At 38.3% G+C, this 14,345-nt stretch overlaps 1 protein-coding gene across 1 annotated transcript; it reads left to right on the top strand.

Annotated features, from left to right (window-relative positions):
- Positions 1–3,114: 3,114 nt before the first annotated feature.
- Positions 3,115–11,504, top strand: LOC149147256 (zeatin O-glucosyltransferase-like). The gene is made up of 3 exons (XM_089441763.1): positions 3,115–3,333; positions 8,439–9,521; positions 11,436–11,504. The coding sequence occupies exons 1-3, from the start codon at positions 3,115–3,117 to the stop codon at positions 11,502–11,504; spliced, it is 1,371 nt and encodes a 456-aa protein (XP_089297889.1).
- Positions 11,505–14,345: the final 2,841 nt, after the last annotated feature.

Genomic DNA, 14,345 nt, shown 5'->3' with positions numbered 1-14,345 from the left:
AGCGTTTGGTTTTGATCATAATTGGATCAGAGGGGTCATGGCCCTCGTGACCTCTTCTAGCTTTTCAATTTTGGTGAATGGTTCTCCTTCTGAACTTTTTATCCCTTCCAGGGGTCTTAGACAGGGAGATCCGCTTTCCCCTTTTCTCTTCATCCTCATGATGGAAGGGCTGGGCCGATCCATCAATCATGCAAGAGCTACAAGAAGAATTCAAGGTCTACAACTTTCGGAGAATGGGCAAGTTCTGACGCATCAACAGTTTGTAGATGATACCATGTTACAGGGTATTCCCACAGTGAAAGAAGCTCAGGCTTACAAGCAAATTTTGAAGGATTTCGCGAAAGCAACAGGTATGGAAGTTAACCTTACCAAATCTAAAGTATTTTTCTTTAACACTGACATTGCCATCCAGAAAAATATCTCCAAAATTTTGGGCTTTCAAAGAGATTCCCTCCCTTCCAAGTATTTAGGGGTTCCTCTTACTGCTAAACCCCGACACAAAAGCATCTTAGGATACTCTTGCAACCAAAATGCAAGACAAGGTTAGGAAATGGACAAACAGATCTCTAAATTTAGTTGGTAGATTAGTGCTTACCAAAGCAGTTCTCCAAGTCATCCCAGTATGTATGCTATTAGTTCTCCCATCTCCATTAGGAGTCTTACAGCGTTTTTGCAATATTCAAAGAGACTTTTTGTGGGGCAAAGAGGAAACAAGGAAAAAATGGGCTTTGGTCTCTTAAAAAAAATATCTACAAACCCAAATGCCAAGGAGGCCTGGGTTTGGATAATCTAGAGATTCTCAACAAAGTTCTTGGAGCAAAACTTTGGTGGAGGTGGGTTAAGGATCCTCAAGCTCAATGGGCAAGCATCTGGAAGGAAAAATATGCCAATACCTGGATGGCTTCTAACATAATCCGAATGACAGGAACAGTGAAAGGCTCACCCATCTGGAACAAGGCTTGGGAGAACAGAGAGGTGGTTCAAAAGAATAGTTTTTGGGAAATCAGAGAGGGAGATAAGGCACTGTTTTGGGAAGACAAGTGGCAACGAGAACCTAATCTTCTAAGGGGAGAATTTTTAGGCCTCAAGCATGACACTGACAATCTTGGTTTGGTTAAGGTAAAAGAATTCTGGGAGAATTCGCATAATGCTGGCAAGTGGAGAATTTGGAAAAGAATAGAGTGTAGAGAGGACAGGATCCTCAATAGTATCGCTGAGTCCCTGCAGAGAATTTTGGATCAGCGAATTATTCTAGTAACGACCGGGCAGGATCAACTGAGGTGGGGTAACAACAAAGAGGGAAACTTCAATATCAAGGAAGCTAAAAGCCTTCTCCTTGATCTGGAACCTCAAGCTCCAAACAAAACTTGGCTAAAGCTTTGGAATCACAAAGGCTGGATGAAAATCAAACTCTTCATGTGGTTAGTTAATCACCAGAAAATTTTAACCTGGAACCTCAAAAAAAGGGGCATGTTGGGACCCTCAAGATGCCAGCTCTGCGAGACTCAAGAGGAGACCAGCGAGCATCTTCTCAACAGCTGCATTTTCACTGACAAGATTTGGGATTTCTTTACAAACATCTTCAAACAGTCTGATAGAGACAAAGAAAGTATTTGTAACACTCTCAGCAACTGGAGAAATAAGGTTTCTGATAATGAAGTTCTCAATTCGACCTGGGAGCTCTTGCCGGGCTTCATTACTTGGAATGTGTGGAAAGAAAGGAACAAAAGAATATTCAAAGAGGCAAAAACTGACTCTCTTACCCTGGTGACGCTGATTGCAAAACAAATTAAGGAAACAGTTGGTACCACTGTCAGGAATCTCCCCAAAAATCCTCCCTCAGTGGGGGAATTAAGAATCCTTCAGCTTCTTGACTTGTAGGGGCTTATTCCTCAAGGCCTAGGCAGGAAAACAGGCATGAGTAAGGAGACCAAGGATTTCTGGCACCCTCCCCCGGAAGGATTTTTAAAATACAACATAGATGGAGCTTCCAAAGGCAACCCGGGGGAGGCTGGCTTTGGGGGAGTTCTAAGGGATGAAACAGGTAGAATAATTACCCTCTTCCACGGTTACCTTGGAAAAGCTACCAACAACATGGCAGAACTAATGGCTTTAGAACAATGTTTAGAATTCCTGATACAGAACAATTGCCAAAATGTCATAATAGAAGCGGATTCAGAGTTAGTCATCAACGCAACCAGGAGAATTAGTAATGGAACAGGGCCGGATAAGGTTACTAAACATTGGAGGTTAACTCGGGTTCTTCAGAGAATTCAAGTTCATCTTCAGGTGCTTCGTACCCTCAGTTTTATACATGTGAAAAGAAGAGCAAATAAGTTGGCAGACATTCTTGCCAACCAGGGTGTTGACTGCAAGAACAGTACAATCTTATGGAGGTGGAACACAATGGCACAGAGCAACCTGAAAAATCTCTGTCAAAACCAGGCGGAGGAAGATATAGTGGTGTATAGAAGCAAAATATTAGAAACCAATGTGCTACGGACAGTGGGCTGTGGGCCGTCTAATTTTGATCAAAAGGGTCAGTAGGGAAGTTATGCCTAGTTTTGCAATTATGTTGAAAATAATCAGTTTTCCTCTCCATGGTGGTCGTCAGAGAAGCCCTGTTTGCTGGATGCAGCGTCTCATTCTCCATCATCTCCTCAAGGGTTTGCCTGTCGCCGGGCTCAGTGGCTTCTCTCGCTGGCACACGGGCGAGCGTCTCCTTTGTATTTGGGTTCTGGAGGATTGGGCGCAGTGTTTGACGCTCTCAAGGGTCGCTCATCTGGTGGTTCTCAGTCTGGAAGCTGCTTTCAGGAGTAAACATGGTTTCCGGGCGATCGCAAGGCCTGAAGGTGGTTTCCGGTTTCCCAGAATTGGCAGCGATCACAATCACTGTTGGATGCGTGGCGGTGGGGTCGGTGGGAATACCACCCTCCCCGCGCACTATAGGTCGAACTTGTTGGGGGTCTGATATTATCCTTGTCCGTCCGATCAAGTGAGGAGATCCGACGACGGGGAGGGTTCGTGCAGTTTGATGTATGGGCGGGTTAATTGTCTGCCTCTTTCAGTGGCGGGGTCGTTTGCTGCCGTCAGATCGGGTCAACTATATTAACGATGCGGATTACGGAGGCAGGCTGTCATATTACTGTGATTCGTCAAGCTTTGTGGGCGCGTCCTCCACCTTGTACGGGGGCTGTTCTTGGCAGCTGTCAGAGTTTTTGGACGGGTGCGGCCCATCTCTTTTTCCCTGGTCGAGCCGCTTTTTGTTCTGTGAAGAAAGCGCCTCTCCTTTTCCTCCTTTGTTACTCCGGGAATGGGTTAAGCGGTACTATGGTACTTGGTTTTTCTTTTGGTATGTTGGCTGTCTCTTTGTTTAACTTTTGAGAATTTTGAAGGTGAGACTTGTTAATCTTGGGGCTAGTTCCTCGCACCCTTTTCGCTGGTTCACATTTCACCAAGGATGGTTGTATTCTATGTATTTTAAAAATGCTTATTAATGAATAGAAGGACCGACTTTTGCATTAGCAAAAAAAAAATTGGCAGCCAGATGTGTGGGCTAACCAACAAGTGTTGGGTGGGGTGGGCACTTGGAAACATTGATAACATCTACAATATATTTAATAAAAAAATTATGTAAAAAAACTATTAAAAAAATAATTCAATAAAAAACTATTTAAAAAACCATTAAATAAAATAGTTTATTTTTATAACATAAAAACTATTTAATAACAAAATATTTAAAAAACCTATCTAATCAAAATGGTGGGCGGATCGTTGTTGCGGCTCATAACGTTGCAGTAGAGGAAATCGAAAGGGGTTGAATGATTCAACTAGACAGATTGGAAATATTGGTGGTCAGCCCTGTAGCCCGTAACGTGGCTATCTGGGGAAATTGAATCAGTTTAAAAGACTAAATTACCTTGTATGGTTTTGCTCAACTTACTCTCTGTCTATTTTTCTCGCGATGTGCGTTGCTTTGCTTATTGTTTGTCACAAAGTGAGAAAGACAGTTGCGACCTGCATGTTTTGATATTGATATTTTTGTGAATTTGTTTAGTATATTGATTTTTGATGTGAAAAAGTTGCTCGGGCAAAGCAGCGTACAAAATTTTCTGTACACAAAAACCATATTTGTTAAATATTTTAATGTGTATAGATTGTTGGGCACAGTCCTTTATTGAAGGTTTTTGGAAAGAATCTAAAACAGTGGTAAAATGCTCGTTTTGTTAAATACATAGTAGTAAGATTAAAATTTGTTAAATACATAGTAGTAAGATTAAAATAATAATAATAATGGTAAACCATGTTATCATGGAGAAGGATAACATTGAGACTATTTCCTTAAATAACAGAAATATAAAATACTAATTCAGGAAATAACAAGGTACCATTCTTACACGAAGAATAGTAAAACCTTTAAGAATTTTCGCACATAATAATTGTCCGGAATAGTTACAGAGGTAAGCGTGAAACCCTATAGTGAACAAAGTATGTATTCATTTCAAAATGCCAAGAATTTTAGAGGAAGGTAATATGTAAATGAGAGGCATGCGTATAGTCGTTTCCAGCTATCAAATGCCCTGAAACCCTTTCCCCCAAACATTGCTGCATCCGACCCATGAAATGCAATTGCTACCTTAACCCCTAAAGGGTAAGGAAGGCCAATTTCCAGGCAGATCGGCTCTCGCATCGTGGCTGGCTGAGTTGCTTAGCCTGGACTAAACCACTTTGAATGCTTGGCACGGGATTTTGTTGTTGAATGCTTTGCACAGGATTTTGTTGTTGGCTCTTGTTCTTTCCCTTATGTTTGAGGTTCTTTGAGGTTCTTTTTTCAATTTTCTTTTTCCTGGAGGTGTTTCTGGTCTTTTTCTTTCCCTTCGGGTTAGACTGGCTGCTCCTGTTTTTGCAGCGGAAGTGCTCTGTTTTTTTCTGCTTGCAAATGATCCTTGCTATATACAGATATTATAGTTATTCTAGTTTTTGTTCACTGTGTATTTGTAACCGATTATATTAATATATAAACCGTTGTTTTTTCAGATAAAAAGAAAAAAGAAAAAGGAAAACCTAGAAATAGAATACAACAGGTGTAACAGAAGCCGCCCTCAAATATATATATTAAAAAAAAAGAAGGAAGAGATGCCATTCCTTCTCCATAACCAGGCTAGATCCCGCGGTTGGACTCACACACGGAACTAAAAGATAAATGATGACCAAAAAAAAAAATTTGGTCAGGTTATTTACAAAAAAACGACGAACAGTATTATTCGTAAAAGATCGACGCCAAAATCTCCAACCGTTGCTGAGATTTTGGAAAAAGGCAAAAGAGGGATTTCGATTCCAGTGCTTATGCAGCAAAGGTTGTGCAACGCATGGCGACATTGTAGTTGCGTGGTGGAAAGTGCTAGAGTTGACAATTAGAACCCTCGAAGCGCAAAAGCTCCAATCCTGCAGCGTGAGAATCCTATTATGCAAAGAAAGAAAGGGCAAGACGAGAGAATGAAACTCAACGAGGGTTTGAAGGGAAGTCGTTCTGTTAAAAAAACAAAATAGTTTGATCACATTATATACCCAAACCAATTAAATGAAATAAATGAATCAATGAAATAAATATATCAATTAAATAAAGTTTGTGTGGAAATTTCGATTACATTCAAAATGTTAGATTATCAGGATAGTGGAGAGGCAAGGTAGAACCTGGAGTAGGTTCCACCCGTTACCCAGAGCAGTAGGAAAAAACTAAACTTTAAGAACTTGAGCTTGTGTTACTTGTCCCGAACAGTTACAGAGGTAAGGGTAAAACCCCGTAGTAAAAAAACTACCTATTGATTTCAAATGCCGAGAATTCCATAGGAGGAAGGTAATATGTAAATCAGAGGCAGGGATGTAGCTGTTTTCAGCTATCAAATTCTAAGAAACCCTTTGCCCCAAACTTTGGTGCGTCCGAGCCCTAAAATGCAATTGTTACCCTAAACCCCTAAAGGGTAAGGAAGAAGGAGAACCTGGAAATAGAAAACGCCAGGTGTAACAGAAATCATCTTTAAAAAAAAATATTAATAATAATAATGCCATTTGTTGTCCATAGGAAACTTATAAGCTGGAGCTGCACTGAGAAACGTACCTGTAAAGAAATTCCAACCAAAACAAAAAACACTAAAGGTTAGGGTTAGGCTATTTACAAAAAGGAAAAGAAAAGCGATGAAGGAAAAACAAATGGGGACTATTACCTGTTTACCTGTAAAACATCAATGCGAAAATCCCCAACCCTGGCCGCGATTCTAGAAAATGCGACAGAGGGATTTCAATTCCAGTGCTCGTGCAACAGAGGTTGTGCAACACACAATGAAGAAGTAAGTGGGTGGTGGAAAGTGCAAGAGTTGACGATTGAAACCCTCGAAGCACAAACCTCGAACCCTATAGCACGACAACCATGTAGTGGAACCAAACAAAGAGCAAGAAGAGAGTCGCTGTCTTATATTTCAACCGTGAAAGAAGCAGGAATAGGAAATGGTAGAGACTGAACAGAGTTCTGTGCCCGAACTTCACAATGAAACAATTAATCGACAAACTGGAGCCAAACGGTTGCCAAGCGTAAACTATAGTTACGAAGTTCGAATTCCAATTCGATACAGAAAAAATTCGGTTACTTAAAATTTAATACGGGAAAAATTCGGCAGTACAGTGTACTTCTTATTTCAATATTTTAAATAATATAAATATATGTTGGTGTACATGCACTTAGACTAGCTGTGTTGGTGTACATGTATCTAGATTAGCTTCTGTTGGTGTACATGCACTTAGACTAGTTGTGTTGGTGTACATGCACCTAGATTAGCTCCAGTTAACTTATTGCTTGCATGTAGCACATGTACACATTAACATAAGATAAAGCACACTTAGCTTTAGTTAGCTTTAGTTATTGCATGTACAACTAAGCTTAACTTAGTTGCTTTTATGTATTTATTCTAAAACTAATATTGTAGAATCAATTTTCATTCTTTTCTCAATTCTTGCTCGCTTCCTTCCTTCTCTTGCAAGCTTGTTTATTGTTTTGCAGATCTAGATCTGTGTATCTCAAAAATCTTACATGTTATCGGAGCACAGGGATTTGTAATTAGTGCACAAGCAATTTTATTTGCAGGTTCAGAAGATTGAAGCAACAACAAATAATGGAGTCTAAATTGGAGTTTCCACAATCGGCAATTCTCACTCCATATAATTATTTCGAATGGAAGCCAAAGATTCAACTTCATCTCAGAAGTAGAGGCTTATTTCGAATAACCATGGAAACGGAAGTTGAACCAACATCGGCAATGGAGAAAACAAGATATTTCAATCGCATGGACGAGGCCTTCGGCATCCTATGTTTATCTATTTCTCTGGAACTGCTATTTCATGTTGAATCATGTTCAACTCCAAATGAAGTATGGAAAATTTTGGAAGAATTGTTTGGAAAACAGGATGAAATGCAAGGTCACATTCTCGAAAATGAGTTAAACTCATTAGATCCGAGAAACTTTGAGAACATTCAAGATTTTTTCACAAGGTATAAAGCCTTGTTGGTTCAGCTGAAAGGGTGCGGGATCGACAAATCCAAGCAACAAAATCAATTGATTCTTTCCATTTTATCAAAACTTGGTCCAGAGTATGCAGTATTCGTCTCTACATTCCACACAGTCAGATCTGCAACTGGTGTAGCTTGGAAGATGCCCTCACTGGATTCTTTTATTCAGTCTTTGATGCATGAGCAAGATAAGCTCATCGAAATGGGCACATTTAAAAATTCCAAAGCGCATGCACTTACTGTGCATGCAAAAGGAAAGGCAAATTCCAAAGACCATCAGAAAGGAAAAGGGAAGAAGGATCCTGATCCAAGAAAGGGAGGACATCCCAAACCCCCTGATGGATCATCTGGCTCAAAGGAAAGGAAAGGAACGAAAGGGCAATCAATGTGCAATTATTGCCACCGTGGTTTTCATCCTGAATCTGCATGCATGAAGAAGACTATAGATCTTATGGCACAGACACTCCAGCAACACAATCTTGGAGACCACATTCCTGAGAATGCTAAGAAGAAGTCTGGAGAAAAAGCAGCAGATCCAAGAGGTAACGGGCATGCTTTAATTGCTCTTCATTCTGCACCACAAGAATGGATCATCGATTCAGGAGCTTCACATCATATGGCTTCTTCAAAGGAATCATTTTCTTCTCTACATGCATACTCAGGTCCTCCAATTCTCATGGGGGATAATTCTGCAGTTGCAGCAACTGGACAAGGAAGAGTGCAATTCGAAGATGGAACTTTTGAAAATGTCTTGCATATTCCAAGGCTTTCTGTGAATCTTCTCTCAGTGTATCAGATGACACACACAGGCAGCGGAAGGAAAGTGGAATTTACCCCAGATTCCGTGAGCATTTATGACATGCAAACCAATTTGAAGATTGCATCTGGCAAAGAATTGCCCATGCCTTCCATGTCAGATTCGCAGCCCGCTCTTGAAAAGGACCATGCGTTTCCCATGCATTTCATTCCTCTGATCGAAGCTTCAGAACATCTCCGAGAGCCTTTCGATCGTCTGTTACAGAACCTCTGCTTCTCCAATTCGAATAGAATTGTAATCGTGCATGACCCGATTCTCGGGTGGGTTCAGACGGTGGCGGCCAAATATGGAGCCCCTGCCTATGTTTTCAATTGCTTCAGTGCCTATAACTCCACAATAAGCGAGAAGGGGATTGGAATTCCGGAATGCGTTGTATCACAAAAACGGTTGCAGCCTGAGAGAATTATTAGTTTCAAGTCCCGCCTGCGAGCAGAATGTCTACCACTCGCGACAGGACATCTTGTGAACAGCTTTCGAGGTCTAGAACCTCGATTCCTGAAGGACTTACAGGAAACATACGAAGATCATTACGGTAAGAAACCTCTATGGGCCGTCGGTCCTCTTCTTCCTCAATCAATTTGGACGGCTAAGAAGGGTGATTCAGATGTTGGAGGTTGCTTGACATGGCTGGACAGCCAAGCTCCGGCTTCGGTCGTTTATGTTTCTTTTGGTACAACTTGTTCTCTTTCGCGTCAACAAATCCAGGAATTGGCTCGAGGGCTGGAGGCCAGCCAACAGCCCTTCCTTTGGGTACTTAAGATTGCAGATGAAGCTCCTTCAACCGCGTTGGATCAAGCGCAGATGGACTGGATCAGGGAGCTGCTTCCGGAAGGGTACGAGGCCCGAATCGCAGGACGCGCCTTCCTGGCGAGAGACTGGGCGCCTCAGCTTGATGTGTTATCGCATGAGTCCACCGGAGCTTTCGTAACGCATTGCGGGTGGAATTCGACATTGGAGAGCATCAGCACGGGTGTTCCCATGGTAGCTTGGCCGCAACATTCGGACCAATTTGCCAACTCGATATTGGTGGCGAAGGAGTTGAAGGTGGGCGTCGAAGTGAAGAAGTGGACAAAGGCAGACGAGAATGAGTTAGTCACAACAGCAGAGGCCGAGTATAGAGGAGCAGTCAATGCCACTATTCAGGCAATTTGGCTACAACATTTCCTATCTGAGCTTGGGATTAGTGTCCATCATCCAACTGTCATCTGGTGCAATAATCAAAGTACGCTAAAGTTTTGCAGAGATCCAGTGCAGCGGCAGCGTACCAAACACATCGAGATCCACATGCACTTCATTAGAGAACTCATTCATGATGGGATCATCGATCTTCAGTACTGTCCAGTTCCGAGCAGATTGCTGACATCTTCACCAAGACTTTCACTGAGCAGAAGTTTCGATTCCTGCGAGATCATCTCGGGGTGAAGGACACGACTGCGTAGCAGTTGTCTTTTCTCTACTTTTGCATTATATTTTGAGGGGGGGTTTTCTTCCCATTGGGTTTTCCCTCTTTCCTCCTTTTTATGCATTGTATATGGGTACCTAAAATGGCCATGTTGCCGGGACTCATTCATTTTGCATCACACTCACTTAAGTTATGCTTAAGGGGGGGTGTTGGTGTACATGCACTTAGACTAGCTGTGTTGGTGTACATCCACCTAGATTAGCTCCAGTTGGTGTACATGCACTTAGACTAGCTGTCTTGGTGTACATGCACCTAGATTAGCTCCAGTGAACTTATTGCTTGCATGTGGCACATGTACACATTAACATAAGATAAAGCACACTTAGCTTTAGTTAGATTTAGTTATTGCATGTACAACTAAGCTTAACTTAGTTGCTTTTATGTATTTATTCTAAAACTAATATTATAGAATCAATTTTCATTCTTTTCTCAATTCTTGCTCACTTCCTTCTTTCTCTTGCAAGCTTGTTTATTGTTTTGCAGATCTAGATCTGTGTATCTCAAAAATCTTACAATATACAATTATAACATTGAAAACAACAAAAACTCTTTTAAAATTGTTTCAATTATAAATATTGCATATAAATACTTCTTATTCCAATATTTTAAATAATATAAATATACAATTATAACATTGAAAACAACAAAAACTCTTTTAAAATTGTTTCAATTATAAATATTGCATATAAAATTAAACGATTGCCAAGCGTAAACCATAGTTACCAAGTTCGAGTTTGAATTCGAATTCGCATTCGATTTGGTACAGAAAAAATTCAGTTACTTAAAATTTAATACGGGAAAAATTGGGCAGTACAGTGTACTTCTTATTCCAATATTTTAAATAATTTAAATATGCAATTATAACATTGAAAACAACAAAAACTCTTTTAAAATTGTTTCAATTATAAATATTGCAGATAAAATTATATATTGAACCAGTGAGCTTAGTTTTATATTTAAAATAGCAAGTAAAATAGTAAGTTTTAAGAATTTTTGTATTGATTCATTCACCCACTTGCACCACAAATTATGACATTTAATATAGAGTGAATTTTCAAGAAATAATATATTACAATGAATCACATAAATTCCACATTATTAAATATTTTATGTTCATAATGAAATGGTATATTAAGTGTGTGCAAACATTCTTTAAAAATATATGCTTATATTATCAATTGCTAATTATTTATTTTTCAAACCAAACTCACCTCTAATTTATAAGGTATAGTAACAACATCTATTATTTAGTATAATACAAAATGTTAATCTGTATAATTTAATACTTAATACTTACTCAAAATAATAAAAAATGTTAATATGTATACTTTAATACTTACTCAAAATCTTAATTAAGAAAATTCACTTTAAAAGAAAATCCATTTACTAATATAATTTTACTGATATAATTCATGCAATATTTCTATTTTTAAAATATATTTGTTTAAATTTAATAAATCTACAAATTTACAAATTATATATATCATATATTTTTTTCTTTATTCTATAAACACATAATTATCGTAAAAATTATACATATTTCATTAAAAACTTGCTAAATTTACTATAAATTTTCTTATTGCATAAACTGACAGGTAACATTATCATTTAGTAACCATATTCTTATGCTATTTCCTAAATCTGAAAAAGGTTTTGAACTGTAAATCCAACTAGAATCTCAATTAGAAATGTACAATAACATTAACTCATTAAACCACTCATTGATTGCATACGAGGCCTTTCACGAAGTTATGAAAGTGTGGGCTAAGAACCAGTCTTAAGAGTATAATGTTTTCTTTTCTCAAAAGTAATGTCAGCATTAATTCCTCGACTTTCCCATTCTCGTCAGAGGCGCTATTGCTTAAAAAGGTGCATTTCGGTCGACAAAGTGTAAGCTAGCTATTGTAAATTGTACAAGGAATGCATTTATAGATATGTATGCCATATGTCACAGTAATTTACAAGTTCTCTCATAACCATAAATAAACCTTCAAAACCACTTTCATTTTGTTCCTATTTTAGCCCCCTTATTTGCTGTTAATTATAAACCTCGCAAACCTCAAATACAACTTCTAACCTCACAAACCTCAAATATAACCTTTTGGAAACTTCCCTCAAATGTACAACATCTCAACAAGCCTGACATAACATTTTAGAAACTTCCCTCAAATGACCATCAAGCATGAGATAACCTTTTAGAAACTTCCCTTAAATGACCATCAAATGCCTTTGAAGGACCCTTATATTAGACCAAATTTGTACCTTAGAACCAACATAAATAAAAAAATTCATACCTTTGAATTATGTTTCAAAATGGGTCCAAATTTCATCTCACCAAAGAGAAACCAAACATACCTCAAGGTCTTTCCACAAATGCTAGAAGTTTGCTTCAGAAAAGGGCGAGAATATACCTTTAGTAAATTTCCTTCAAATAGTCTAATACAGGCGCAAGAATGAGGGTTATAACAGACCTCAGAATAGTTTAAACAAGTGGAGATGTCCACACAAGAACTATCTCAAAAGTATGTGAAAATAGAACTCCATTACACCAATAGTTTGTCCTTCAAGCTATCCACAAAGAGCTTCAATGCACTATGTAAAGTTTCATAGATTAGGCCCTAGAAATCTTTAAGCAATGCAAATTTGTAATCATACCTCAGGGTCAAGATTGGTCCTCAGGACAAGCCTAGATTATGCCTCAAAAACTCAGAAAGAGAAACCTTTGAACAATGTTGATATAACCCTACCTAAGAGCTAAAATTTGATGTCAGGGGAGATCTGAACTAGCCCTTAGAATAGTCCAAAAAAGCCTGTGTAGATACACTCCTACCTTAGGGCCGAAATAATGCCTTAGGTCAACCACAAATGAATGTGAATGGGAGCCTCAAAGGAGCACGAATTTAGCCTCGACAAATTATTTGAATAAGCCTCAAAACTTGTTTTTGTCACAAATTCATTAGCATATTACTCCATATTTTGTCAATTAGCTGTATGCATGTGTTTTCTACATTTCACATAAAAAAGAATTGTAACCACCATGAAACACAAATGCCTACATCATTCAAGATAAATCAAATGGAAACAAATAAACCATCAAAAGAATGGAGAAGAATCAATAAAGTCAAAAGTGGAGCATAAAAAAATTCCACATCTTGCCATGATTGTATCAATGTTTAGAAATTGCACAAGAATACAATCAGGACATCTTAGTTATCCCCATATTTTATAATGTCTGAATTGCCGCACTTATTCTTCAAATTAATTCCAAACAGAGAAGGAACATTCTTCACTATTAGCATAAACAATTAACAACAATATCCCCAAGCAATGTCAACACCCTTCACTGAAATTGATATGAATAAAGCACTTTCAGTTCAACCCATACTACTTACATTATAGAGCGAAGCTTTAAGGTATCCAGAAATGGAAAGTTTGCATGGTTGGGGAAACCTGATCTATAAACCCCCTTGTCTACCATTGCAAAATTCAATGAAGGGACAAAGTTAGCAATGCCTCCTTGCTGTCAGCATATTAGTTCTGCCTCATTCATCACTCGGGATCTGCCTGCAGCTACTCCATCGCTTCGTTTCAACTGCAATTTCACCATGCAGCACAAGATGGCCTCTTCACACAATTTTTGTTCATGGGTAACATAATTTCTAGCTATTGTTCCACCCACTATCCCTTGATTCCCTAAAACTGATATTTTCATTTACCTGCAGATAAAGAGTATTACATACAAATCCACCATAATCCCCTTCTCTGATGATGCAACACATATATTTTGAAAGTGAGAGTGAAAATGCTCAGAATTAAACATACCATTTTGTTGTTTTGGACAGCATTGCACACAAACCCACCAGAGTAGACAACAATAAAAACAAATTTTGAAAATAAGCAATAACTTAGTTAGAATACTCATAATTATACTATTTTGTTGTTTTGGTTAGCAAACATAATTGAGAAATGGCAAAAATACAGGTGCTTAATGAATCTCTGAGCTAACAAATCTAAATGCTGATTATATAACAAATGCATTCCAAGGGAACCCAAAAAGGGTAGATGTTGGGACTCAGAAATGTCATATTTTCATCCACCTTTTTCTTCACTATTCCTTACATTTCATCATCCCATTAACCTTTTATCGTATCATTTTCATAAACACATTTGGGTTTCAACTTCTTATTTTCCATTTTATTCATTTTTGTATTACAAGTGAATTTATGATTAAATATTAGAAAATATACATATTTTTATATATATCTCAAGAATATGTGAGTTTTGTGATGTGTAGGAAATATGTGAAGAATTAATTCCAAGATACGTCTCAAATATCTCCTCCACCATATTAAGGAGATAATTATGCAAGCCTATTCCTAAGGAGAAAATCATGGAGGATTTGGTTGGCATATCTTATCCATATCTCCTCCACCATATTAAGGAGATAATTATGCAAGCCTATTCCTAAGGAGAAAATCATGGAGGATTTGGTTAGCATATCTTAT

This window comes from Pinus tabuliformis, chromosome 9 (genome assembly GCF_031772625.1).
Source record: "Pinus tabuliformis cultivar Carrire ecotype Pingquan chromosome 9, CPIR1, whole genome shotgun sequence".
Lineage (NCBI taxonomy): Eukaryota > Viridiplantae > Streptophyta > Pinopsida > Pinales > Pinaceae > Pinus > Pinus tabuliformis.
This window is presented reverse-complemented; position numbering and strand designations above follow the sequence as displayed.